The sequence below is a fragment of the Eubalaena glacialis genome, chromosome 17, assembly GCF_028564815.1.
Source record: "Eubalaena glacialis isolate mEubGla1 chromosome 17, mEubGla1.1.hap2.+ XY, whole genome shotgun sequence".
Taxonomy (NCBI): Eukaryota; Metazoa; Chordata; class Mammalia; order Artiodactyla; family Balaenidae; genus Eubalaena; species Eubalaena glacialis.
The window spans coordinates 88,241,915-88,266,658 of NC_083732.1; the positions used below are offsets into that span (position 1 = coordinate 88,241,915).

Here is a 24,744-nt window from a genome sequence, read left to right on the forward strand (position 1 = left end):
GCCCTCCCGGGAGCACCACAGAGAGGCCCGAGCCCTCGCCTCCTAGAGCGACGCAGGAAGGGGCGGGCCCAGAGGCGGGCCCTTCCGGCCGGCGCATGGGCGGGGTTGCTCGACTGTGCAGTTTCCCGGCACTGGGTAGCTGGGCTGCGGCGGGGTTCGGCGACGAGGCGTGCCTCCCGGCCCGGGAACGCTGCGAGGGGCGCGCCCGCCCCAACCTCCATGCAGGAATTCACTGGGTCCCTCTGGCGTCGCGTGGGCCCCCCGCCCAGAGCAACGGCACTCCTCTCTCGGCTCCTGGGCGCCGCGGGGAGGAGGGCGAGGCTCGAAGACCAGCTCCGTGCGGATGGAGGTGGAGTCCCCGGGCCCAAGGCTGGCGAGGCTCTGTCAGGCGCCCTCTCCTCGGCTTCGACACCGCTGCGGGCCCGCTGGCGGGCCCGGGGCCCACAGACTGCTTGGGTGCATATTTGCCCTTGGATCTCCCACCACTAGTTATCCAGTCTCTCCCTGAGACCCCGGCTTCTGAGGACAAGTGAGGTTATCACGGAGTGTCCTGCTGCAGGAGGATACCCAAAGCTTCATGTTACAAGAGGCCTGGCGCAGAGAGTGAAGGAGCTACACTGAAGTCGCACAGCAGGTACCAGCACCCCGGCCTTTAGGTCAGGGTTCTCGTCTGCTCTGGCAAGGTGGATTGAGTTTTCTGCGTGGCTGTAGCAGTCACCAGGCCTACAGGCCTGTGAAATGAAAAGACCAAGACAATGACCTCAGGTCTACGCCGCTTTTAATAATTAAATGTTTTATTCCTTGGTGTGCACGGGACTTAGAGAAGTGAGTACGTCCAGTCTCTGCCATTAAGCACCTGCCAGCTTGAGTTAGGCAGACAAGACGATTATCTAGAATGTTTCCTGAGGTGCAGTATGTGCAGGCTACAGCCAAGTAACTAGGGATTCAAGGATGAAAAAGACACGATCCTTGCCCTGAAGAGCCCTCGCCTCATCGGGAGACTGCCGCATCAGTGACAAGCCACACGTGGGGTGACAGGAGTCCTGGTGGGGGAACAGTTCTTGGAGCACAGCCGGCAGTTATCAGGCTCAGTGGGTTCGAGGACCACCCCTCTCCATCAAGTGGGTCAGCACAGAGCCAAGCTGAGTTTACACCTTCCCTGGAGAGCCGTGGGCTAGAGGGTTGATGGCACTTTCCTGTTGGTTCTTGGTTTTCATCTGTTTCCTACTAACACTACACCTGAGCTCAAACTCCAGCCTGGCTGACTGGGGCCGTGAGCCTCTGCCCTGGTTCCGCCTGCCTCCCCAGCAGAGATGCTCCCGTATTTGTGCATGCTTCGCTCAGCCTAGGTGGCCTTCCGTCGCCCTCAGTTCTGGCTCTCACCTGATGCTGAGAGCAGCCTCCTCCCAGAAGCTCCCTCCAACAGAGCCTTCAGAGAAGGACGTTTACCTGAAACCAAGTCAGATGTATCTAAACATTTGCATTTAGAAGAAACCAGACTCTCAAACTCTTGTCAAGTTGGGAAACCTGTCCAGTCGTTTTATGCGTTGCCTCTATGCATGGGAGAGTGGATGAAAGCCCAAGTACCCCCTTTAACTTAAAGGGAATTCAAAGCATTTGTACCTCAAAACGTATGTCACTTGGAACATTATCACCCAGAGCACCACATTGTAGGGTGAGACAGCCTGTCAGGATATGGACCTCCCAGTAGATCGGGTAACCAGCACAGGCCATGGGAGGTCTTCTCAGGGATGATTTGAGGACTCAGAACACGATCTGCTTTCTTTGGAAAGTGCTTTCTCCTAATCTTGAGGAGGATTTCTTTTGCTAGTGGTTAAAGAGCCTGAAGTTTGTCAAGGCTTTATCCTGGAATTGCATTAGTTAGCACTGAGGGAAGAGGCAGGTCAACGAAGCTCAGAAATAATACGAAAAAGAAATAGATGAAGGTTCTTAACCAATGAAACATGAGCCATGCTGGTGATGCTTCTACAAGCACCTGGACCTGACCTATCACTGGGACCGACTGATTCCTGTTTGAATTCGTGGTGAAATTGGGATTCTTTTAGATGGGATTAGAGACAGAGAATGTCAGATTTTTTAGACAATGCAAGCAAGATCGTAGTTGATGGTTCCCTGGAGTTTTGGCCTTCAGTGGATGAGTTGGCTCCAGTTAAGTGCCACAAGGAGAATGGGAGCCGGGTAAGGGAACCAGGGAGTGGGGTCAGGGAGGACTGCCTGAGAAGGGCCCTCAGAGCAGAGCTCTGAATGAGTGAGGGGCCAGCACCAACACCTCCTCTCAGGACCTGTGTCTAGGAGCAGCCAGGCGCTGAGGCAGGAAGGAATGTGTGGCAAACCTAAGGATGGCTGGGGGAGTGGGGAAGCACAGGGGCAGCAGTGTGAGGGGAGCCAGTGGGGATTTGGGCAGAGATGTGATGGCGGTTCACTGGCTGCTCTGTGGAGGATGGACCCAAGGGAGGGCCAGGGTGAGGGTGGGAGCAAGTTTCATCCAGCTCAGAATCCAGGCTCCAGGTGATGGGAGGTACCTTCCATGAGGGTCACATGTGGCTCCCACAGCCTGTAACTCCAAAAGCACGTTGTCTGGTCCCAACTACAAGAAGTGGAGAAGGAGGAAGTAAAGGGCGGGGAAAACTCCAATTTGGGGACCACGTGGCAGTCGTTGGTCCATGGTACACATGAGTCCTACTGGACGCAGGTGTGGAGACACCGGCCCCTGGCAGAGGAATAAGAATTCCTTGGTTGGGACTTCCCTGGTGGCGCAGTGATTAAGAATCTGCCTGCCAATGCAGGGGACACGGGTTCGAGCCCTGGTCCGGGAAGATCCCACGTGCCGCAGAGCAACGAAGCCCATGCGCCACAACTACTGAGCCCGCATTCCACAACTACTGAAGCCTGCGCACTTAGAGCCTGTGCTCCGCAACAAGAGAAGCCACTTCAGTGAGAAGCCCATGCACCGCAACGAAGAGTAGCCCCCGCTCGCCACAACTAGAGAAAGCCCGCGCGCAGCAACGAAGACCCAACGCAGCCAAAAATTAATTAATTAATTAATTTTTTAAAAAAAGAATTCCTTGGTTAGCAACTGAGTAAACGACGATGCCATCTACTGAGATGAGGAAAACTGGGAACAGTGAGGTTGACGGGGGTGGGTTTCTGGGAAATAAGTGCTCTGTTTGGTCACGTCCAGCCTGAGACTCGTTAGATGTCCAGGTGGGATACGTGAGCAGGGAAGGGAAGGGGGCCGTGTTCCCATGCCTCCCCCACCCCTTCCCTGCCCATCTGTCCCTTCGTAACTCGGCGTTCAAAGACCTCATGGCTGTGTTCCTCCCAAACACTCGTTTAATCTAATGTTCATGGTCTTGTTTCTCTCCAGCCTCAGAAGGGTTGTTGGTGCTCTTCTCTTTGTTGCAGAGTTTCTGTTCCAGAACTGCAGTTACCAGCTTGGAAAAATACAGTGTTGTGTCTAAAGCAAGACCTTTCTGAAGAAGTGGAGTTACAAGGAAATTCGTAAGGCTGGAGAATTTTGCTGCTGGTCGTTCTCTTTGGCCCTTGCCGGCTTCCAGTGGTCCTTCCTCTCTCCTGGGGACAAGAAGGATGGAAAAGCCCACAGGCAAGAAAAAGAAGGCACAGACCCCAGAGGAAGAAGTACGTGTGCAGAAGGACACTCCCAAGGAAGATAAAGCATCTAGGAAAAAGAAGCCAAACCAGAGATCCACTTTGGCCAAAAAGCACACTAAGGAACCCCGCCTGAGTCGTGAGGACGAGGAACACATGTTTGAGGCCTTCAATGCTTCATTTAAAGATGACTTTGAGGGGGTTCCTGTGTTCACTCCCTTCCAGAGGAAGAAGCCCTACGAATGCAGGGAATGTGGGCGCGTCTTCAAGCACAAGACGGATCACGTTCGCCACCAGAGAGTCCACACTGGAGAGAAGCCGTTCCAGTGTGCCCAGTGCGGGAAGACATTCAGGCACAGCTCCGACGTGACCAAGCACCGGAGGATTCACACCGGAGAAAAGCCCTTTGAATGCAGTGAGTGCGGCAAAGCCTTTAACTGCGGTTCCAATCTCCTAAAACATCAGAAAACCCACACTGGAGAGAAGCCGTACGAATGTAAGGAATGTGGGAAAACCTTTGCCTACAGCTCATGTCTTATTCGCCATCGGAAACGTCACCCAAGGAAGAAGCACTGAGCGTGGGGAAGCCATCCAGACTCGGAGCTTTGTGCCCGCGAGAACTGTCCTGGCAGGCCTGCCTGGGGGTCCTCGTCCCCTGGCGTCTGATCGGCCTGGGGGTCCTGCCGTCACCAGGAAAACCGCCCCAGCCAGGTCAGCAAACACCAGTGTGGCCGGAGACCTTTCTGGTCTAGAGGATCTCTGGGGCAAGACATCATGATAACAAGGCAGCTCCTCGCAGCTGTGGCACCAGGGAGGCGAGTGTACAAACTGCTGTCCAGGGGACAGGCTTCAGACCTGAGCACGGCCAGCACCTCCCACTGCCGCCTCCGCCTGTGACTCCCATGCTGGCTTCGGCCCTCCCACCAGCTCCTTTGAAGACTGAGCTGCAGACCCTTGGCCCACTGGGTCCCAAGTCCATCTCCGTGCAGCCTGGCAGGAGGCCTGTGGCCCTGAGCTGGATGGCAGTGCTTCCGCAGTGAGCACTGGGGACCCCACTGTCCCCCTGGCTGGCTGTGGCGGCGGTGCTGTGCTTTGTCCTCTGCCTTCCCTCCTCTCTGCAGAACCATTCCTTGAACTTGGCCCCTGCTCCCAGGAACTGGGCTCTCTGTGTGTCCTCCCGCATCAGCCATCATCCCAGCTGAGCAGCCTGACTTACCAGGTGGACCACTCAGGACACTAAATGCTGCCGCTGTGGAAGCTTCCTGCCCTGGCCATGGGGGGCCCCGGGATGTTGACGGCAGCTTGGATGCAGCCTTTGCCTGCCATGCGGCCTTTCAGACACGAGACGGTGGGCCTGCCCCCCAGGGCCAGCTCTCCGTTCAGGTTAGTTCCACTTCTCTGTGCTTGGCCCCCAGGTTCCATCCTACCCCCTTCACATCCACATGCTGTGCCTGCCCTTGGTTTCCCTCCAAGAGTGGTCTGGATGGGCCTCCATGTTCTCCTGGGCGGGGTTGTGGTTTGTCCCAGAATTTCAGCACAGTATAAGAGGGGCGAGGTGACTGTCATCCAGGAAGTAATAGGGCTTTTTATCAGGAAAATGTTGATACCTACATTTTCAGCTCTTTGGACCCAGAAAACTAATAATGGCCTTGGTCTTGGGGGCTCCTCCCTCAGGAGACAGGAGAGAGTGCTCCCAGTGGAAACATCCCTCCAGGTTAAGATTCTTACTCTTGTTCTTTCTAAAAGCTATGACGTTATAACAGCTCTACCTTAGCTGGCACCTCCGCTTCACAGCTCAGCAGGCCCTCCTCCTCCCCCGACAGGCAGGCCCCAGGTGTGACCTGTGATCCTGCTCTCACAGCCCCGGAACTGGAGATGTGATGAGGCAAAGTTGTTCAAACAGGTGCCAGGGTCTGGCTTAGGGAAAACACACCTGTGATCCTGGGTGGGGAAAGGTTGCTATAAAGGAGGTCACTGGGACATTTGGCAAACGTTGGGTCTAGACTGTCCACAGGGGAGGGGGGCCACATCAGTGTCAAAGCTCCCTGATTTGATGGCCTGCAGCCATCCCAGACAACGTCCTTGTCATGAAAGATGCATGCGGAGGTCTCAAGGGCCACAGGGTCACGACATCTGCAGTCTGCTCTCAAAGGCTGAGCAAAGAAGCAATAACAACAATGCAGATTGGCAGGTTGACAAACATTTCTGTTAAGGGACAGATAATAACTGTTCTTGGCTTTGTAGCCATAAGGTCTCTGCCACAACTCAGCTCAGCCATGACATGCAATAGCAGTCACAGCACAGAAACGGCCAATAAGGCTTTATTTACAGAAGCAGACAGTGGGCTGGATTTGGCCGGTTCCAGATGAAGGGTATGTGACACGTTCCCGGGGTGTCTGCATCTGCTTCGGTTTGGTTTGGTTTTTATTTATTATGGTTTATAATATACCATGATGGATATATTGTTATATATAAAATATTGTATAAATGTACCATAAATTACAACATATCACATGTACTATAGAAAAATTATCGTTTTTTATGTTATTATGTTTCCACGTTAATACCAATGGGAAGCATTTTTTGTGGCTGCATAATGATCCATTAAATTAAAAGTTGACTTAACCGTCTCCTAACAAAGGCATGTAGGCTGTTTCCAGTTTAGGTCATTATAAGCAATGCAGTAAACATCTTTTCCACATTTAGGGCCAACAGGACCGGTTGCCAGAAATGAGCTGACGGGGAGATCATTCTGGCAAATACCTTCCCCCAGGTTGTGCTGCATAAGTGCCCCAGCAGTGCACAGACAGCAGATGGGTTTTAATCTCGCCAATTTGATAGAAGAAGCATTCTAATCTGTTGTGTTCTAGAGAGGAAGCAGGTGGCAAAGAGCATAGTCTCTCAAGCCAGGGGTTACTGACTCGACCCTCGTGCCTTGGAGATGTGGGACCTTGGGCCCATCCTTCACCTCCTTGTGCCTATGGTTCCTCAGAGGTGACTTGGAGGCACTGACAGTGCTCAACCTGGTCAGTGACTGTGTGTGACCTCAGTGTCGTGCTGACCCCCAGTTCAGCCACTGTCAGCTCTGGTCACGTGTTAGTGTCCTTAGTGAGGGGACAGGCATGAGAGGTGGCTGTGCAAGCAGACAACCATCAGTTCCTCTCTCAAGAGAATGAAATCAACCAGGAAAACAAGAGAGACATGAGAAAATAAATCACACAATCAAACTAAAATCAGTCCACCGTCTTTTTTGCCTCCTGTCATTTTGGCGCAGACAGACGGGCTCATTTCCCATTTCTTCTGAGTTAACCATTATGAAACCACATCACCACCAAGCACTGAACCCAAATCTTTCAGATAAATCTATTTTGATGGGTTTTTTTTTTTTTTTTTTTTTTTTTTTGCTATTGCTCTTCAAATGAAACTCAAATTCCCGAAAAAGAAAACCTTCTAAGTAGCCTGAGTCAAAGAAGAAAAACATGGGCTTCCCTGGTGGCGCAGTGGTTAAGAATCCACCTGCCAATGCAGGGGACACGGGTTCGAGCCCTGGTCCAGGAAGATCCCACATGCCACGGAGCAGTTAAGTCCGTGCACCACAACTGCTGAACCTGCGTTCTAGAGCCCATGAGCCACAACTACTGAGCCCACGTGCCACAACTACTGAAGCCCCCTGTGCTCTGCAACAAGAGAAGCCACCGCAATGGGAAGCCCGCGCACTGCAACAAAGAGTAGCCCCCGCTCACCGCAGTTAGAGAAAGCCCGCACACAGCAACGAAGACCCAACACAGCCAAAAATAAATAAATTTTTTAAAAGAGAGAAGAAAAAATGTAATCAAAGTTATAAAATACTTAAACCTGGATGATAATGAAAATACAACTTGCCAGAACTTCTGGTGCAACTAAAGCCAAACGGAAATTTGTAGCCTTATGTGACCAGCAGAAGAGCTGAAAATCAACAAGCTAAGTATCCAACTTTAAAAGTGAAAAAAGGCCAACAGAATAAACTCAAAGGAGAACGGAGGAAATAAATTATAGAAATTAATATGACTAATGGGAATGGATACCATGGAGAGCATTTTTAATAAAAGTTGGTTCTCTGACAGGACTATGAAAATTGACATTCCCTGGCAGTGGGATCCAGAAAGAGAGAAGGAAGGAGCAAAGGAGCTATTAGGAGTGAGAAGGGGAGGATAATGGCAGATACATCAGAGATTAGAAGGATAAACTGTCGAACCAAGAGATGTGAGAACTCAAATGAAGTGGATTATAGAAGAAAGATGAGTTACTGAAGCCAACTCGAGGAAATAGCCTGAAGAATCCTCTAACCAGACAGATTGCATTCATAGATGACATAAATTCATAGATGCATAGACGACATAAATTGCAGACGAAGGAACACTCCCAAATTCATTCTACAAGGCCACCATTACCCTGATACCAAAACCAGACAAAGATACCACTAAAAAAGAAAACTACAGGCAATATCACTGATATTATGCAAAAATCCTCAACAAAATAACTAGCAAACCGAATCCAACAATACATTAAAAGGGTCATACACCATGATCAAGTGGGATTTATCCCAGGGATGCAAGGATTTTTCAATATTCGCAAATCAATCAGTGTGATACACCACATTAACAAACTGAAGAATAAAAACCATATGGTCATCTCAATAGATTCAGAAAAAGCTTTTGATAATATTCAACACCCATTTATGATAAAAAAAAAAATAGAAAACTCTCCAGAAAGTGGGCACAGAGGGAACATACCTCAACGTAATAGAGGCCATATATGACAAACCCACAGCTAACATCATACTCAGTGGTGAAAAGCTGAAAGCATTGCCTCTAAGATCAGGAACAAGATAGGATGTCCACGCTGGCCACTTTTATTCAACATAGTTTTGGAAGTCCTAGCCACAGCAATCAGAGAAGAAAAAGAAATAAAAGGGATCCAAATTGTAAAAGAAGAAGTAAAACTGTCACTGTCTGCAGATGACATGATACTATACATGAAAATCCTAAAGATGCCACCAGAAAACTGCTAGAACTCATCAATGAATTCGGTAAAGTTGCACGATAAAAAATTAATACACAGAAATCTGTTGCATTTCTATAAGAACAAAAGATCAGAAAGAGAAATTAAGGAAACAGTCCCACTTGCCTACATATCAAAAAGAATAAAATACCTAGGAATAAACCTACCTAAGGAGGTGAAAGACCTGTACTCCGAAAACTACAAGATGCTGATGAAAGAAATCAAAGATGACACAAACAGATGGAAAGATATACCATGTTCTTGGATTGGAAGAATCAATGTTGTCAAAATGACTATACTCCCCAAGGCAACCTACAAATTCAAGGCAATCCGTATCAAATTACCAATGGCATTTTTTGCAGATCTAGAACAAAAAAACCTTAAAATTTGTATGGAAACAAAAGACCCTGAATAGCCAAAGCAATCTTGAGAAAGAAAAACAGAGCTGGAGGAATCAGGCTCCCTGACTTCAGACTATACTACAGAGCTACAGTCATCAAAACAGTATGGTACTGGCACAAAGACAGACTTATAGATCAATGGAACAGGATAGAAAGCCTAGAGATAAACCTACGCACCTATGGTCAATTAATCAATGCAAAGGAGGCAAGAACATACAATGGAGAAAAGACAGTCTCTTCAATAAGTGGTTCTGGGAAAACTGGACAGCTACATGTAAAAGAGTGTAATTAGAACATTTTCTAACACCATGTACAAAAATAAACTCAAAATGGATTAAAGACCTAAATGTAAGACCGGATACTATAAAACTCTTAGAGGAAAACATAGGCAGAACGCTCTTTGACATAAACTGCAGCTAGATGTTTTTGAATCCACCTAGAGTAATGAAAATAAAAACAAGAATAAACAAATGGGACCTAATCAAACTTAGAAGCTTTTGCACAGCAAAGGAAACCATAAACAAAACAAAAAGACAACCCACGGAGTGGGAGAAAATATTTGCAAACGATGCAACTGACAAGGAATTAATCTCCAAAATATAGAAACAGCTCATGTGGCTCAATATCAAAAAACCCAATCAAAAAAATGGACAGAAGACCTAAATAGCCGTTTATCCAAAGAAGACATACAGATGGCCAAAAAGCAGATGAAAAATGCTTAACATCGCCAATTATTAGAGAAATGCAAATGAAAACTACACTGAGGTATCACCTCACACTGGTCAGAATGGCCATCATCAAAAAGTCTACAAATAATTAATGCTGGAGAGGGTGTGGAGAAAAGGGAACCCTCCTACACTGTTGGTGGGAATGTAAATTGGTGCAGCCACTATGGAGAACAGTATGGAGGCTCCTTAAAAAACTAAAAATAGAGCTACCATATGATCCAGCAATCCCACTCTTGGGCATATATCCAGAGAAAACCATAATTTCAAAAGATACATGCACCCCAATATTCATTGCAGCATTATTTACAATAGCCAAGACATGGAAGCAACCTCAATGTCCATTGACAGAGGAATAGGTAAAGGAGATGTGGTATATATATACAATGGACTATTACTGAGCCATAAAAAAAAATGAAATAATGCCATTTGCAGCAACGTGGATGGACCTAGAGGTTATCATACTAAGTGAAGTAAATCAGAAAGAGAAAGACAAGTATCATATGATATCACTTATTTGTGGAATCTTAAAAAAAATGATACAAATGAACTTACGTACAAAGGAAAAATAGACTCACAGACTTAGGAAACAAACTTATGGTTACCAAAGGGGAAAGGTGGGGGGGAGGGATAAATTAGGAGGTTGGAATTAACATATACACACTACTATATATAAAAATTGATAATTGACAAGGACATACTGTATAGCACAGGGAACTCTACTCAGTACTCTGTAATGACCTATATGGGAAAAGAAACTGAAAAAGAATATATATATATACCCACACATATATGTATGTATAACTGAATCACTTTGCTGTACACCTGAAATGAACACAATATTGTAAATCAACTATACTCCAATATAAAATAAAAATCAAAGAACAAAAAAACCTATAGCAAATTAAACCTTAAGGTTAAATGTTAAACGGCATTCTCTTTGAAAACAAGAGCAGTACAGAGTTTCTGCCATCACTGTTAATATTCACGTGGATCTTCCCGGACCAGGGCTTGAATCCGTATCCCCTGTATTGGCAAGCAGATTCTTAACCACTGTGCCACCAGGGAAGTCCCAAGTTTTGAAGCACTTTCCTTGAAATCTTGTTGCCACCCAGGGTGGGATACACGGGTTGAGCCACAGCCCGTGCCCCCTTCCCCACTTTGCTCTCCTCCAGCCCCCGTGGCTGTTATCCCCACCAAATACCAGTGTCCGCGTGTCCATGTGCCCAGAGCCATGGCCTTATTCACACAGTTGGCTATTTCCCAACTGTTGATAATTTCCCAATTATCAACCAGGTGATAATTGCGCTGCTTTATTTATTCAAAAGGTATTTCTCGTCCTTTTTCGGTTGTGAAAGCAGATCAGCCCCAAAGCAAGAAGTTCCTGATGAAATATGCGTGAAAAGGAACCTCAAAACTAGCAAAGCTTCCACATTCCTGAGCTCCAGGGAGGAACAGAGGTCAAGAAGGCAGGGAAGAGAACGGCCATGGTGAGAAAGGACGCCCCTGCGGTCCACGTGCTAGGCAGCAGGAGGGGCGTGCGGGGACACGGGCGCGGAGGGCTGTCACTGCAGGGCGGGCATTGTCACCGCAGGGCAGGTGGCCGGGCAGCAGACACTCCACCCTCGGGCAGTGCCTGCCATCGGGTCAGGTGGAGGTGGAGGGAGGTGTTTCGGCTGAGAGGCCCTGTGAAAGCAGTGAGATGAAAAGGGGAAGTAACTGCAGGGAACCGTCTGGAGGTTCTGAGGCGCTCAGCTCCCCTCCCTCAGCCAGGAGTGCTGTAGGACAGGCTCCAGGAGGAAGCAGCTGCCGGCCAAGTCAGAACCTCCTTGGCTTCGGAGCTTGTCCCGGCAAATGCCCTTCAGGGTGTCCCCTCCCCACCGAACACAGGAGAACTGTTAAAGCAGCGACCGCAGAAACACGTCAGGGCACCTGAGTCACCGGGCAGGCTCCCCGCCGCCGGGGCCAGCACGGAGCGCGCTGGGACAGCATGCCCTGGCGTCAGAGCGAAGGCACAGAGGGCCTTGAATGGACGTGAGGACACCTGCGGATGTCCCGGGGACATGACGTCTGTGGTCCTTCATGCCAGATCCTGTGCTCTGAGGGAAGCTGGCGGTGCGGGCCACAGAGCAGGCGGGGCTGATGGGCTTCGGCCCAGGTCGCCCTCGCCAGGTCCATTGCACCCCTGGGGAGGCTCTGGGCACCACCATGTCACCTGGGCTTTATTTCTAATGGCCACTCATGTCTGTCCCCATTTTGGGCACCAAGATGTGATCATTCCTTTCTTCTGCCGGTGAGCTAGACACCAAGATGCACTGCAGAGTGACGCTGGGCTGGCCTGGGCCCTGTGGGCAAGGCCAGGGCTCCGAGTCGCCCTGCTTGCAATGGAAGCCCCTGGTGCTGGGGCACTTGGGCATTTGCTCTGGAGCAGCACAGAGAGAGGTCACGGTGAGGGTGGGGTTTTCATTGAGCAAAGATGGAGGGGTAAAGCGGGTGTCTCCGAGGCCCAAGGAAGCAGTGTTGGGACCAGAGAGGGAAATGGCGGCGGACAGGGCGGGAATGACCCGGGATCCACTGCCTGGGGTCAGGGCTGTGCTCTGAGAGGCAGCCGGTGCCTTCGAGGACCCCTGCCCCGAGCTCGGAGTTCACTGTCTCCTGGCTGCTTCCGCACAAACTCCAGCCACCTGTCAGCGAACCCGGGAGCCGGAGGTCCCCCCCTTGACCAGAGCCCCTGCAGGATCCAGGCCCGGCCACAGGGCGAGGCTGACGCTGCAGACTCCACAGACGGGGGTTTCCAAGGCCTGAGGACAGCTGTCCCTCGGGGCGAGCTCCCGGCGCCCCGGCCCCAGTGCACACAGCGATGCCGGCACTGGGCGGCCCCGGTGTCAGGTGCGCCCGACACACCTGCGAGCTCCCTGCGGCCCCGCGTGGCCTGTGTCCCTGCAGCCTCACGCACGCAGCGTTCTGGTCCTGTCTGCCTCTGGTGTTGCTGCGTGTGTGTTTCCTGGAGAGCTTCAGCACTGGGGCTGCTGGTCTCCTCATGCTCCCCTGGTGGACCGAGGTGGCCATGGGCTATAAACGCCTATGCACAGCGGGTGGCCTTGGGCCTGTGCTGGGGCAGACGCTTTCCCCAGTCTAGTGTTTCCGGCTGTTATTTTTAGTCCTAGAAATGCAACTTTCCAACTAGTCAAATTTGTTGAACTTTTACTTTATTTTCACATCCTTCAGTCCGTGGAAAGCAAGTGTGGTCTACATTTGGGGTAGATGTTCTCTTTTGTTCTCGCCTCGCTTTCCCGGGGCTTGCTTTTCACGCGGTGTTCTCTTAACCCAGACGGGTGTTGCGCTGGTCCCCACGTTTCTTCCCAGATGCCCTGGGCATCCGTCAGTGCTTCCCTGTCCTGCTGCGTCTGGATCTTGTTTTCTCCTACAATAAACATCTGTTCTGACCTGTTCACTGCATTCAGCTGCTCGCCCCACAGTCAAGAGTCCCCAGGGAGGTGCCACTGCCTCAAGGGAGAGACCATCTCCCAGCTCAGGGTCTGGCCCAGGCCTGCAGAGCCAGAGTCCCAGCTGGTCACTGCCTCTGGATGCGTCTCTTGGGGGCCACCTCCTCTTAACCAAACTTGTAAGAGACCAACACACAAATCAGAAAAGGAATGTGCTGGGCTTCCCTGGTGGCGCAGTGGTTAGGAATCCGCCTGCCAATGCAGGGGACACGGGTTCGAGCCCTGGTCCGGGAAGATCCCACATGCCGCGGAGCAACTAAGCTGGTGCGCCACAACTACTGAGCCTGTGTTCTAGAGCCCGAGAGGCACAACTACTGAAGCCTGTGAGCCACAACTGCTGAAGCCTGCGGGCCTAGAGCCCATGCTCCGCAACAAGAGAAGCCACCGCAATGGGAAGCCCGCGCACCGCAATGAAGAGTAGCCCCCACTCGCCGCAACTAGAGAAAGCCCGCCCGCAGCAATGAAGACCCAACGCAGCCAAAAATAAAATAAGTAAAATTAAAAAAAAAAAAAAGAAAAGGAATGTGCTAACTTAGGATGGGCATGACCCCTTGCTACAGCAAAATACCGTGTTCCTCAATAGACACCGCCTCTCTGAGCCTGGATACAGGTTCCCCTGCTATCCAAAAGCAGAGCGTTCCTGTGACACCTTCCAAGGCCGAAACGGCATAAAGCGAAGAGGCACTTAGTTACCTTGTTAGGACACATGTTGCTCAACGGCGCACAAGACAAATCGAGAGGAAGCGCAGACGCCCCCAGACGCGGTTCGCAGCCCTGGCAGCTTGGCGCTGAGTGTAGCTCCAAAGGAGCTTGGCAGGGCCACTCTCGCGGCCTCGGTTGCAGCTGCTGCAGAACAAATGCTGAGCGCTGTTTTTACTTTTTGCCTTTATTCAAAAAAAGCTAAAATCCTGTTTGGATTTGTTGGAAAACAGGTACTAACGTAGGTCTCTTGTAAAGGCAAAGTGGTGTAAAGCGAACTTTCCAAAAGCAGGGGGACATTTTTACCTGGGAAACAAAGTTAGGCCCTGTCGTTGCTTCATGCCTGCAGTGTGACGTGACCTTGCCTGCCCCCAGACCCTGTAAGCACCCCGTTCAGGTCCTGAGCTCTGACACGCTCTGTCAGTCCTCCCCTCTGTGCCCCTGCTCACTTTGCCTCTCTTAGAGCAGATGTTCTCACGAGGGGCGATTCTGCCCTCAGGAGGGGACACTGGCAACACCTGGGGACATTTTTTTGGTTGTCACAACTGAGGGGAGGTGCTATTGTCAGTTGCTGGGGGCAGGGAAGCTGCTCAGCGTCCTAAAGAGCCCAGGATGCTGAGGGTGGGGACCCGAGTTAGATCCGTGACTTAGGCGAAGGGCTAAAGAGAAGATTCACAAGGCCGGAGAGAGAAGAGTAAGCGCTGTTGGCTGGAGGTTTCAGAAGCTGGAAAATGAGGAGAAGCAGCTTTCGGCAGAAGCCTACACACTTGACAAGGTGCACATTCAGGCTGAGAAGGCTGGCAGGGCCTGGGGATGGGGGCCCGGCTAACCCTGACAGTGGGGCAGAGGTGCTAAGAAAAAGGGTGATTGGCTAAAAGTCTCCACGGGAGTAATTAGAACCCCTGAGGTCTCCCCACCCTCATGGGAAACAGAAGGCTGCCCCCATCCCTCTGAAACTGAACCAGCGGGACAGACTGAAGAAGAGAAAGGGTGAAAGTCCAGCCCACGGCCACCGCTGTCCACCATCGGGGAGGACACATCCAAGGAGAATTAGGTTGTGTGCATTTCCATCACAACCCCCCTCCTCTCCCCTGCCATCTCCCCGTCTCCCTCCTGCCTGAACCCCGAGGTGTCCTCATGCCCCACAGCCCAGGGGGCAGCGAGTACTGTCAGTTCTGCCGCCCACACGGGGCCCCACCGAGCCTCCTCTCCATCTAGCCCATCTCTCCCCTTCTCTCCTGCCTCCCCACGGCCCCAAACTGTTCTTAAATGCACTCCTCACTCCCCTGCTCGGGACCTGAGTGGCTCCTGGTGCAAGAAGAATGAAATCCAGGCTCCAAATTGGCTTCAAGCCCGCTGTCCAGCTTGTTCTGTCCCCCCTTTGCTCACCACACTCCAGCTTGCCTAGTCTTCCAAATCCGCGGGGACACTCCACGATGCCTCAGGACCTTCGCACATGCTCCTCTGCTTTAAACGCTCTCACCTCCAGCCTTTGTGTGACTAGCTTGCCCTCCTCCCTCCCTTTCTTCTCTGATGTCACCTCCTTAGCCCTTGGAGGCAGGGACTTGTCCTGTTCCACACTGTACCCCAGCCTGTGGCCCAGGGCCTGGTACCAGGTCAGGCAGAGGGGGTCAGGGGGTAACTCTTACGGAACCTACAGGACGGGGGTCCACCGGGAGTGGGGCAGGTTGAGCAGGTGGCTCCACTATCTCCACCTCTAGTCTTTGGTGGGAATCAGCTGCTCCAGGTGTAGGCACCTTTTCTCCAGCTCCAGGTGTGCTTCAGCCTCTTTCCCAGCTCTCATCTTGGTCTCACCACCCACCAAGCACGGCCCCCCCCGCCCAGACACTTGGTCTTCCACACGTCCCTGATCATCCAGTTTTTCTGCTGCCTTGGCATCTGCCCTGGGACCAGATGTCTCTTCCTCCCTGATGAGATCCTCAGGCCTGGGGCTGTGGCTCCGCCCTTGCTGTCTTCCTGTCCTCTACCTGCCCAGGCTCAGGGGTAGCCGTGGGCACGCAGCCCTGCTGGACGTCCATCCCTGGTGGATAGGTTCATGGAATCCTCCTCCAGCTGTTTTCAGGAAGAATTCCACGGAAAGCTTTTGGGAACATCTGTAACACACCCCTCAGGCCCTAGAGTTTGGGAGCACACTTCAATGAAAGGACAGTTTAGGGGGTATTCGAGACACCCCAAAAAAGGGGGGAAGAATGTCTTCAGCAAGTTCCCCAGCAAATGATGGCCGTCCATCGTGGGGAAAGAAAGATCCCTCCAAGGATGATTTGGGTGGAATTTTTCATATTGCGGAAGGGAGAATTCCAGGGGCTAAAAGAATATGTGTGAGATCCAAGCCTCGCTCCGCAAGGAGGGATGCGTGCCAGACGCGCGCTGCCCTGGAAGTGTGTGGACCGGAGACCGCGAGCTCCGCAGACGAACAAGGGGCGGCCGGCCTCGACGGGCTCCGGGCTCTGGGCTGAGAGGGCACAGGCGGGTCCGCGGCACGCGAAGGGACCTTCCCGGCCCCAGGCCCTCAGCGAGGCTGCGGTGGTCAAAGGCCGCAGACACGGGGTCGCACACCTGTGGGGCAGCCCCGCTTGGCGAGGGCCCACGCCCGCCACCCCCGAGGCGCCCCGCCCACCGCCCCCGAGGTCACCAAGGCACCGGTCCTCCGGGGACCTAGAGCGTCCCGGAAGTGCGCGCGGCCGGGCGGGCGGGGCGCGGGAGCACTTCCGGCCGGCAGGCAGGCGGGCGGGCGGCCACCTACCGTACGGAAGGTGAGTGGGCGCCGGGCGGCGGTGGTGGCGGCTGCGGGGGACCCCTGGCCCAGCCCGCGCTCGCGCGTTGTCCCCGCAGCCGCCACGACCTTGGCCTCGGCCGGGCGTGGGGGGCGCGGATGGCGGGACGCAGGGGGCACACTGGCCCCTGACGATCGCGGGTGTCCGTTTGCGGGGCGCCTCCCCACTCGCCCGGAACCCCAGGGACGGGAGCTGTGGTGATGCCCACTTTGCAGATGGAAAAGAGGCTCAGAGCTGCCCCTGGCCCGAGGTCCGTGGCCGGACTCAGCCGGGGCACCCTGCTCTCCGCTGCCAAGCGCCCCGAGTTCGGGGTCTTTCCGGCGGCGCACAGGCTCCAAGCTGGGAGCGGGGGTGGAGGAGGGTTTGCTCCTGGGCCGGTGCCGTTTGTGTCCCCTCCGCCTTCAGCCTGTTGCAGCAGCGTGGACGTTTGAACTGGCGTCCCTTTGTGACCGCCACCTCCCCTCAGACAGCCCGGCTAGGGGTGACCGTGCCCTTTCCCAGATATTTAAGATGTGGCATACCCTGATGTCAGGACTGCAGCCCCACCGTGTGTCCACTTACCTGGCTGCGGGTGATCCTTCCCATCATTAGGGGCTGAGGTCTGTCGGGGGCTGACCCAGGAGGCCCCCACTGGTGAGGAGCCCTGTGGCGTCTGCCTCCCTGCTTCCTTGAAGCAGGTACTGTCTGCACCGTTATTGGATGTACATTACCTTTCGTCCTTCCCCTGCCCCTTTTCACTCCCAGATAAGGCCTCCTACTTCATGGAAGTGTGAAAGAAAAATCCTCATTTTAGACCAAGCTATTCCTGCAAACCAGACTAAAGAAAAGTATCTTTGACCCCAAAGGAGGCTCGGAGCACCCTGGGCGGGGCTGGGATGCGAGGGGTCCCAGCCTGCAGCCTCTGAGGGGGGTTTTCCTCTCTGGAAATGTCTCGTTAAGATTTAACCTAGGACGTTCCTGCTCCAGCAGGCAAGGTTCCGTTTTTTGCCCTCCCCAGGGCCAGCGGCCCCCAGCTGTGATGGGGGAGGTTTTTCTGGGAGAACCAGCTTGCTTCTCTCCGTGGGCAAGGCCTTGGGTTGGGAGGACATTGCAGGCATTTCTGGGAGGAGAGCTTGGGTTCAGTTCGTGTGGGTGCGCTGGTGCTGTGCACATGGTGGAACTAACACACCAGGGGCCCCGGTGGCCTCGCACTGTGGGCCCCACAGGTTACCTCTTGGCGTTTAGTCCCTCACCCGGGGGAGGAGCCTCCAGCTCACCTGTGGCTGATCGGCCCCACCCCGCACATCCCTCTGACCCCCTCATCTCGCCGTGGTTTTCATTTCCCCGGCTCCCAGGTGTGCACTCCTCCAGCAGGCCTTGGGGGAAGATGGCGGCCCTGGGGGACGGTCAGGAGCCCCCTCATGTCCTGTCCACTGTCACTTTCGAGTCACCGGAGACACCTGGAGCCTACCACCACCACGAGGCCCAGCTTCACCTCCACGGCCATCAACATGGTACTTGCCTCCCTGCACCGTCACTGCAGGCAGGCAGTTCACTGGGCGCTGGGGCTCCGGCACCCTGGTGCTTGGGTCGGGACTCGGGCAGCAGTGCTTGAGGCTGGGGGCCGAGCTGTGTGAGCAGTGGCTCCCTAGAGGACAGTCCCTTGGAGTGTGTTTCTTTAGGGGACGAGGGGTGCAAAAAAAGCAGCCTCGATGGCCAGGCCTATGTGAGAGGAGTCAGTCACCTTATCTCCCTCTCCGAGCCTTTGATCCCATGCCAGGAAAATGGTCTCCAGAGTTCTGGGCAAGCTGGTTTGGGTGGGGACCCCCAGGGACCTGCAGGGATGGAGCCACCAGCCTTGCTCTGCCCCCCGGCAGGATCTGGGGGTGTCCAGGTGTGGAAATAGCCGACAACTGGTCGGGGAGGATGTCCAAGCCCTGTGGTGTGTGGTGCCCCTGGACCCTGCTCACACTCAGCCGTCAGGGAGTCCGGGGTCCCTTCCATGCCCCATGTCCCACAGGAGGCCTGGCCTCACTCCCCTCACAGTCGAGGACACAAATAAGCTCTTGACAGCCAGGACGAGGGTCCAGGTAGATGTGTTCTATCCCACTCAGCGAGCCTCCAGAGGGCAAGGAGGTGTGTTGGGGGGTACGACCCATTCTAGAGGAGGGGGAGATGAGCCCCAGCCCCACTGTGACCCCCAGGCTTCCCCGGCTGCAGCCCTGAGGTGCTCTCCCAGCCACCACAGGAGGAGGATCTCCGGGACGTGGAGGAGGTCCAGACTGGCAGAGACATCTGCTGGCCAGGTGAGCGAGCGGAACCTGCTGCGGGGCCCTGCCCAGAGGCACGTTTACCTGCGGCCGCCCACCACCGCTGCCAGGCCCCGGGGCCCTACTTGTCCCTGGCTCAGCGCTCACTTCTGTCCCCCACAGCCCCTCCCCCCGTTCAGTCCCGGTCTTGTTGCTGACACTTTCTGGACTGTGAGTGCAGCGCAGACCCCCATATCCACCTGCCTGTCTGGCTAGAGTGTCTGACTTGGCACCACTGGCCAGCAATCAGGGAGTCGTCCTGGCCCCCCTGTGTACTGCCCTCGGCCTCCACTTGTCCCCTAAGTCGAGCTCTGGTCCCATCCCCTTCCCCTGGGGCTTCGCTCATCCAGGCCCTCAGCTCCTCGTTTCTCTCCCTCCCCACCCCACCCCCGCCTCTCTCCCCTAGAGCAGCCCTTGGGGTGTCCTCTGGGGGTCCGTGGAGCAGCTTCGGGGCCGTGTGGGCAGCGTCCTCAGGATCAGGGGCTTTTCTGCTTGGCTCTGTGTCTGAATCTCCTGTCAGGCCTCCCCCCCTCCACATGCACACACACCCTGTGTGCTCTCACCCCGGTCCTGTCATCTGGCATGGGACGGGGGTCCCCGTGGAGGGACAGCCTGGTGGGCGGCTGAGTGCTCTCCGCCTCTCCCGTTGCCCGTTTCAGATCCCGAGTTGGAGCGCGAGCAGGCCCCGTCGTCTCCCCAGCCACGCGATCCTGAAGACCAGGCGCACCGGGACCCGGGGGTGCTCAGGACCCTTCCGAGGAGCCTTCCCCGTAGACCCAAGTGTGGGGACAGCTTTGGGCAGGAGTGCAGCCTGGAGCGGCCGGGGCCCGGGCCCCGCCCCCAGAAGAGAGGCACCTGGCATGGGCCGCTCGGGCTGCAGGGAGCCTCGGGGACAGAGGGCGGCCCGGGGCGCGCCGCCGAGCTGGCGGGCAGCCTCGGCCGGGGCTCGGGCCTCGGGGCCCGGCAGGGTGGCCCGCGGGGCGGGAAGCCGCACAGGTGTGAGGCCTGCGGCAAGAGCTTCCAGTACAACTCGCTGCTGCTGAAGCACCAGCGCATCCACACGGGCGAGAAGCCGTACGCCTGTCACGAGTGCGGCAAGCGCTTCCGCGGCTGGTCGGGCTTCATCCAGCACCACCGCATCCACACGGGCGAGAAGCCCTACGAGTGCGGCCAGTGCGGCCGCGCCTTCAGCCACAGCTCGCACTTCACGCAGCACCTGCGCATCCACAACGGCGAGAAGCCGTACGAGTGCGGCGAGTGCGGCCAGGCCTTCAGCCAGAGCTCCAACCTGGTACGGCACCAGCGGCTGCACACGGGCGAGAAGCCGTACGCCTGCAGCCAGTGCGGCAAGGCCTTCATCTGGAGCTCGGTGCTCATCGAGCACCAGCGCATCCACACGGGCGAGAAGCCCTACGAGTGCCCCGACTGCGGCAAGGCTTTCCGCGGCCGCTCGCACTTCTTCCGGCACCTGCGGACCCACACGGGCGAGAAGCCCTTCGCCTGCGGCGCCTGCGGCAAAGCCTTCGGCCAGAGCTCCCAGCTCATCCAGCACCAGAGGGTGCACTTCCGAGAGTAGCGGGCGCAGGGGGCGCGTCAGCAGCCTGAGGTCGAGGCGAGTTCCTGCGGAGGGCTCCTGCCTTCGCGCCTCCTGGTTGGCGCAGCCGGCGTCTCGTGCGTGTCCCGAATAAAGTCTGTGTACTTGATGGACGCGGGAGGAAGGCCACGTGGCTGCCCCCCATCCCTGAGGGCTCCTCTCGGTGGAGGAGTGAGGGACCTAAGGCAGAGCCCACCGTGTGCCCTAGCGACGGAGGCCTGCGGGCATCGTGACTTACCAGAGCCATAGCCAGGGCGGGGTCAGGCACCCCAGGACGGGTGGTTTCCAGATTGGGTGGGGGGGCCGGGCTGCCCGCTCTCACCCTGGGCTGTAGTCTCTGGTGGTTTGGTTCCCTCATGCATCTGGGAGAATGTGTGTAGCATGTTCTCTCTGCAGCAAGCCCTCGGATCTGCTCTGTTTGCCTTCTCACCCTGCCTCTGCACCTACTGGTGGCTGCCTGAGGCCAGCGGGCTTCAGTGGAAGGTGTCCCCGCCCAGCCTTCATAGCTGCCTCCAGCCCCAGGAAGCGGGGGGCCCAGGGGTTTCCCCGCTTGACAGGTCTAGGCAACTGCAGCTGGGCATTGTCTGTAGCCGGCTTCAGATCTGCCATGACTGCCCGGTAGCTCTCCAGCCCCTGTGGTAAAGGGGAGAGCCCAGCTGGGTGGGGACGCCTTCTGCCTGCCTGCCTGCCTGCTCCCTCCTGGACAGCTTTGGGACCCCCCCCCCCACCTGCACCACACATGGAGGAGTTGCCCGGCCCCTCTCCAGGGTATAACTCCGCCTCGCCTCCGCATCCTCTTTCCCAGTGACCCCAATGGAGAGCCCTGTGATTGGGCTGCCCCTCCTCTCCAGGCTACACTCCCAGGGCCCCGAGGCCATCAAGCGCTTTGGACTCCCCCACGAGGGTCAGAACACCCCCTTGAGTCGTCTTTGCTGGTGCACTGTGACGCCCTGGAAGACGAGGGACACCCGCCTTCTCCCCAGTCCCCTGTCCCTAATACCACGCGGCTATTGGGTATCGTGAAGCTTCCACCTTGGGCAGCCAGGCCGCGGAGTGGGCGAGCAGAGCCCCCAGGGCTTTCCGGGGAGCGGCGGCTCAGCCTGTGCTCCAGAAGGGTCATCCTGCAGCCTCAGCACCAAGGCTGGACTCGGATACCTGCACCACAACCGGACTTAGCGGGCAGCCCCAGAGCAGAGCCCAGCGGTCCTCCACATTGTCCTAGACTGTCCTGGAGGTGGCCCGGCAGACCCTCGGTGACGGTTCAGGGCGGGAGCTCCCAGACCACTGAGCAGCAGGCGTGCAAGCTAGGAAGGCTGCCCAGAGGAGGGGAGCGTGGAATCAACCGCCCCCAGCTGCAGCTCTTCGGTGCCAGGCGGTAAACTCAGCAAAGGCTCTGTGTCCTCCCTTGTCGCGTGGGGCCCACTGAGATGGGCTGAGTGGCATTTGCGTTTGCTGGCTTGGGACCGGTTCTCTCTCGAGGGTTCCGTCTGATCCATTCAGCACTTCCCGGGAACCTGGGACGCCCGGCAGGACCCAGACAAGGACTCCTCAGGGCATCTTCTCTGCCCGTTGTGGCTGCCCAGGTTTATCAGTATCTGGCTGCACAGGACGTTATAGTTCTCGACCCCTGACCGCTCCTGGGACATGGGTACAGCCCAGAGTCTCTGCACTGTCCTGCCTCGTTTCAGGCACAGGCGTCACGCCCCGCCTCCCCCGCCATCGTCATCCTCCAGTTCCAGCTCTGTGCCCTGGCCTGCTCTGGAGCCTCTATCCAGCCCTGGTTGCGAGTGCCTCTAGCTCAGCGGCCACTGTCCCTCGCCTCCCGCTGACCCCGTTATCTCCAACCCCATGGGCTGCTCTCCCTCACACCCAGGCCCATGTCCTCGGCTCCAGCCAGCCTCACACTCTTCCCTGAAGTGACCCACTGGTCTCCGGGAGACCAGGGTTAGGGTCTGCCTGCCCTGATGCCAGCCCAGGCACTTACTGTCCCTCACGGAGCCTGTTTCCTCCTCTGGAAATAGGGACAGCCGTCTGTTGGCACCGCATAGGGTGATTGGGAGGATGGCCATAGAATCCTTTGCACGCCGCCAGGCATACAGCAAAAACCCATAAAAGGGGCTCCTGGAAAGGCTCTGTCGACAACCAGGGACAGGTCAGGAACACTGTTAATGGACAGCCTCAGCAGAAAGCCACCTGGGGCCAGGGCCGGCCACGGCAAGTGTAAAAGAACATTGAGGGAGAAGGAGTGAGGCACCAGGAAAGCGGTCCCTGTGCGTTTCAGAGCCCAGGAAGTGGTCACTTGTGTAGGGGCAGTATCTGCTTTCGGCCTTAGAAGTAAATAAAAGCCCTATAGGATCTTGAGCCCTAAAGAAAGGTGGTCCTGTGAGGAGCTCCCAGGGCCCCGCACAGGGAAGAGGGTCCAGGAGCTGACAATCCATCTTGGGCTCTGTGCAGAGTGTAGAGTGGGCTGCGTGTGCCTGTGAGTCGGGAAATAACAACAAAGCTGGGCCTAAATGTGGACACTTTTCAGTTGGATACAAGGGTTTTTATTTTTACATGAATATAAGCAGTGTGGCATGATGGTTAAGAGAATCGACTTTGAAACTTAAAGCCCAACTCTACACTTAAGTGTAATGTTGGACAAGTTATTAGTCTCCAAATTTGTTTTCTAATTAGGAAAAAAAAAAAAAGATGTATTAGGGCTCTCCAGAGAAACAGACTCAATTGGAGAGATAGGTAGATAGGCAGGTAGGTATTCTTAGGAATTGGCTCACGAGATTATGGAGGCTGAGAAGTTCTGAGACCTGCAGTCAGGATGCCGGAGACCCAGGAGCGCCGATGGCATAGTTCCAGTCTGAAAGCTGGCAGGCCCAGGACCCAAGAAAAGCCAGTGTTTCAGTCCAAGTCCAAAGGTAGAGTGAGACTGATGCCCCAGCTCAACAGTCAGACAGGAGGAGTTCCGTATTACTTTGTCTTTTTGTCCTATTCAGTCTTTCAGCTGATTGGCTGGGACCCACCCACATTAGGGAGAACAACCTGCTTTACCCAGTCTGCTGCCTCAGATGTTGATCTCACTCAGAATAACGTTTGACCAAATATCTGGACACCCTGTGGCCCAGTCCAGTTGACACATAAAATTAACCATCTCGAGCAAGGATAAGATTGTACTTAATGCCATAGGGTTGGCCTCATTCCTCCTGATATGGATGTGCTCTCTCCCCGTGACGCAGAGCAGAGCTCAAAGCGGCCCCAGACCCATTCGCGTCTATTTTAGCCACTAGAAGGGTAAGGGAAGCATCGCAGGGAAGGGCTCTGCTGGGTCCTGCTGGGGTCTCATGCCACCCACTGTCCATCCCTGGGCCAAGGGCTGTAATCAGGGAGATGGGCCCAGAGAGTGTCATTCAGCCTGATTCAAGGTCACACCCATGGCTGGCTGCAGGTTGCTGGGATGGGCAAACAGAACCATAAGGTCCTCTGCACACGTTTTCAATACCAGTATTGTCCACGCGCTTGTCTTTTTCAGTTGCTATGCAACATTCCATATTGGGCTACCTCAGTATCCCAAGGGTTTCGGACTTTGAGAGACCCCAGATGAATGATGGTCCAGAGGTGGAAGCCAAGACGTGGTCTATGGACTCATCTGCTCTGTGCCGTGTGCCCCAAAGCAGGTGGGCAGGAAGGCAGGCTCTCCCAGCATCCAGCTTCTAAGGACATTCACTCTACTTTGTAGCCCAGCTCTGCCACTCACTTCTATGCCACCTGGGCAAGGTCCATATCCTCTCTAAGCTGCATCGGTAAATTGGCGATAGTGATTCTATTGAATACATCACAAGGTTTCTGTGAGCACTAAATGAGATCATTATGTGAAGAGCCAGCAGAGCACAGGCCAGAAGCAGAAGTTAACATCCACTTCCCACCTGGAAAATATACATCCTCCCTCATGATAGTTTATTACGCTTATTTATTTCCATCCCATTCATTCAGTAAACCCTTTTTGAGCACCTGCTCTGGGCTGTACATGTCCCCATCTAGGAGGCTGCTTTTCCACACAGCACGTCACACCCAA

At 54.8% G+C, this 24,744-nt stretch overlaps 2 protein-coding genes across 4 annotated transcripts; both read left to right on the forward strand.

Annotated features, from left to right (window-relative positions):
• Positions 1-132: 132 nt before the first annotated feature.
• On the forward strand, positions 133-11,208 carry ZFP41 (ZFP41 zinc finger protein). Of its 3 annotated transcripts, none has more exons than XR_009697682.1 (3): positions 133-634; positions 3,427-5,013; positions 11,158-11,208. XR_009697682.1 is itself a non-coding variant. In XM_061171913.1 (2 exons), the coding sequence occupies exon 2, from the start codon at positions 3,610-3,612 to the stop codon at positions 4,204-4,206; it is 597 nt and encodes a 198-aa protein (XP_061027896.1). In that variant the 5' UTR covers positions 133-634; positions 3,427-3,609; the 3' UTR covers positions 4,207-6,197. The 3 variants fall into 3 exon arrangements, 1 of the variants encoding a protein (XP_061027896.1); XR_009697681.1 differs by lacking the exon at positions 11,158-11,208 and adding an exon at positions 6,337-6,964; XM_061171913.1 differs by lacking the exon at positions 11,158-11,208 and having other exon boundaries at positions 3,427-6,197.
• A 5,534-nt stretch (positions 11,209-16,742) lies between these two features.
• Positions 16,743-22,072, forward strand: GLI4 (GLI family zinc finger 4). The gene is made up of 4 exons (XM_061171907.1): positions 16,743-16,775; positions 18,131-18,289; positions 18,980-19,081; positions 19,744-22,072. The coding sequence occupies exons 2-4, from the start codon at positions 18,163-18,165 to the stop codon at positions 20,658-20,660; spliced, it is 1,146 nt and encodes a 381-aa protein (XP_061027890.1). The 5' UTR covers positions 16,743-16,775; positions 18,131-18,162; the 3' UTR covers positions 20,661-22,072.
• The last annotated feature ends 2,672 nt before the right edge of the window (positions 22,073-24,744 follow it).

What these genes read in the sequence shown, in the direction of transcription:
- ZFP41 (XM_061171913.1), top strand. Translation starts at nt 3,610, where the DNA reads ATGGAAAAGCCCACAGGCAAGAAAAAGAAGGCACAGACCCCAGAGGAA.
- GLI4 (XM_061171907.1), top strand. Translation starts at nt 18,163, where the DNA reads ATGGCGGCCCTGGGGGACGGTCAGGAGCCCCCTCATGTCCTGTCCACT. An exon ending in CCTCCACGGCCATCAACATG is followed by an intron (nt 18,290 to 18,979) that starts GTACTTGCCTCC and finishes TGTGACCCCCAG; the next exon opens with GCTTCCCCGGCTGCAGCCCT. An exon ending in CAGAGACATCTGCTGGCCAG is followed by an intron (nt 19,082 to 19,743) that starts GTGAGCGAGCGG and finishes TGCCCGTTTCAG; the next exon opens with ATCCCGAGTTGGAGCGCGAG.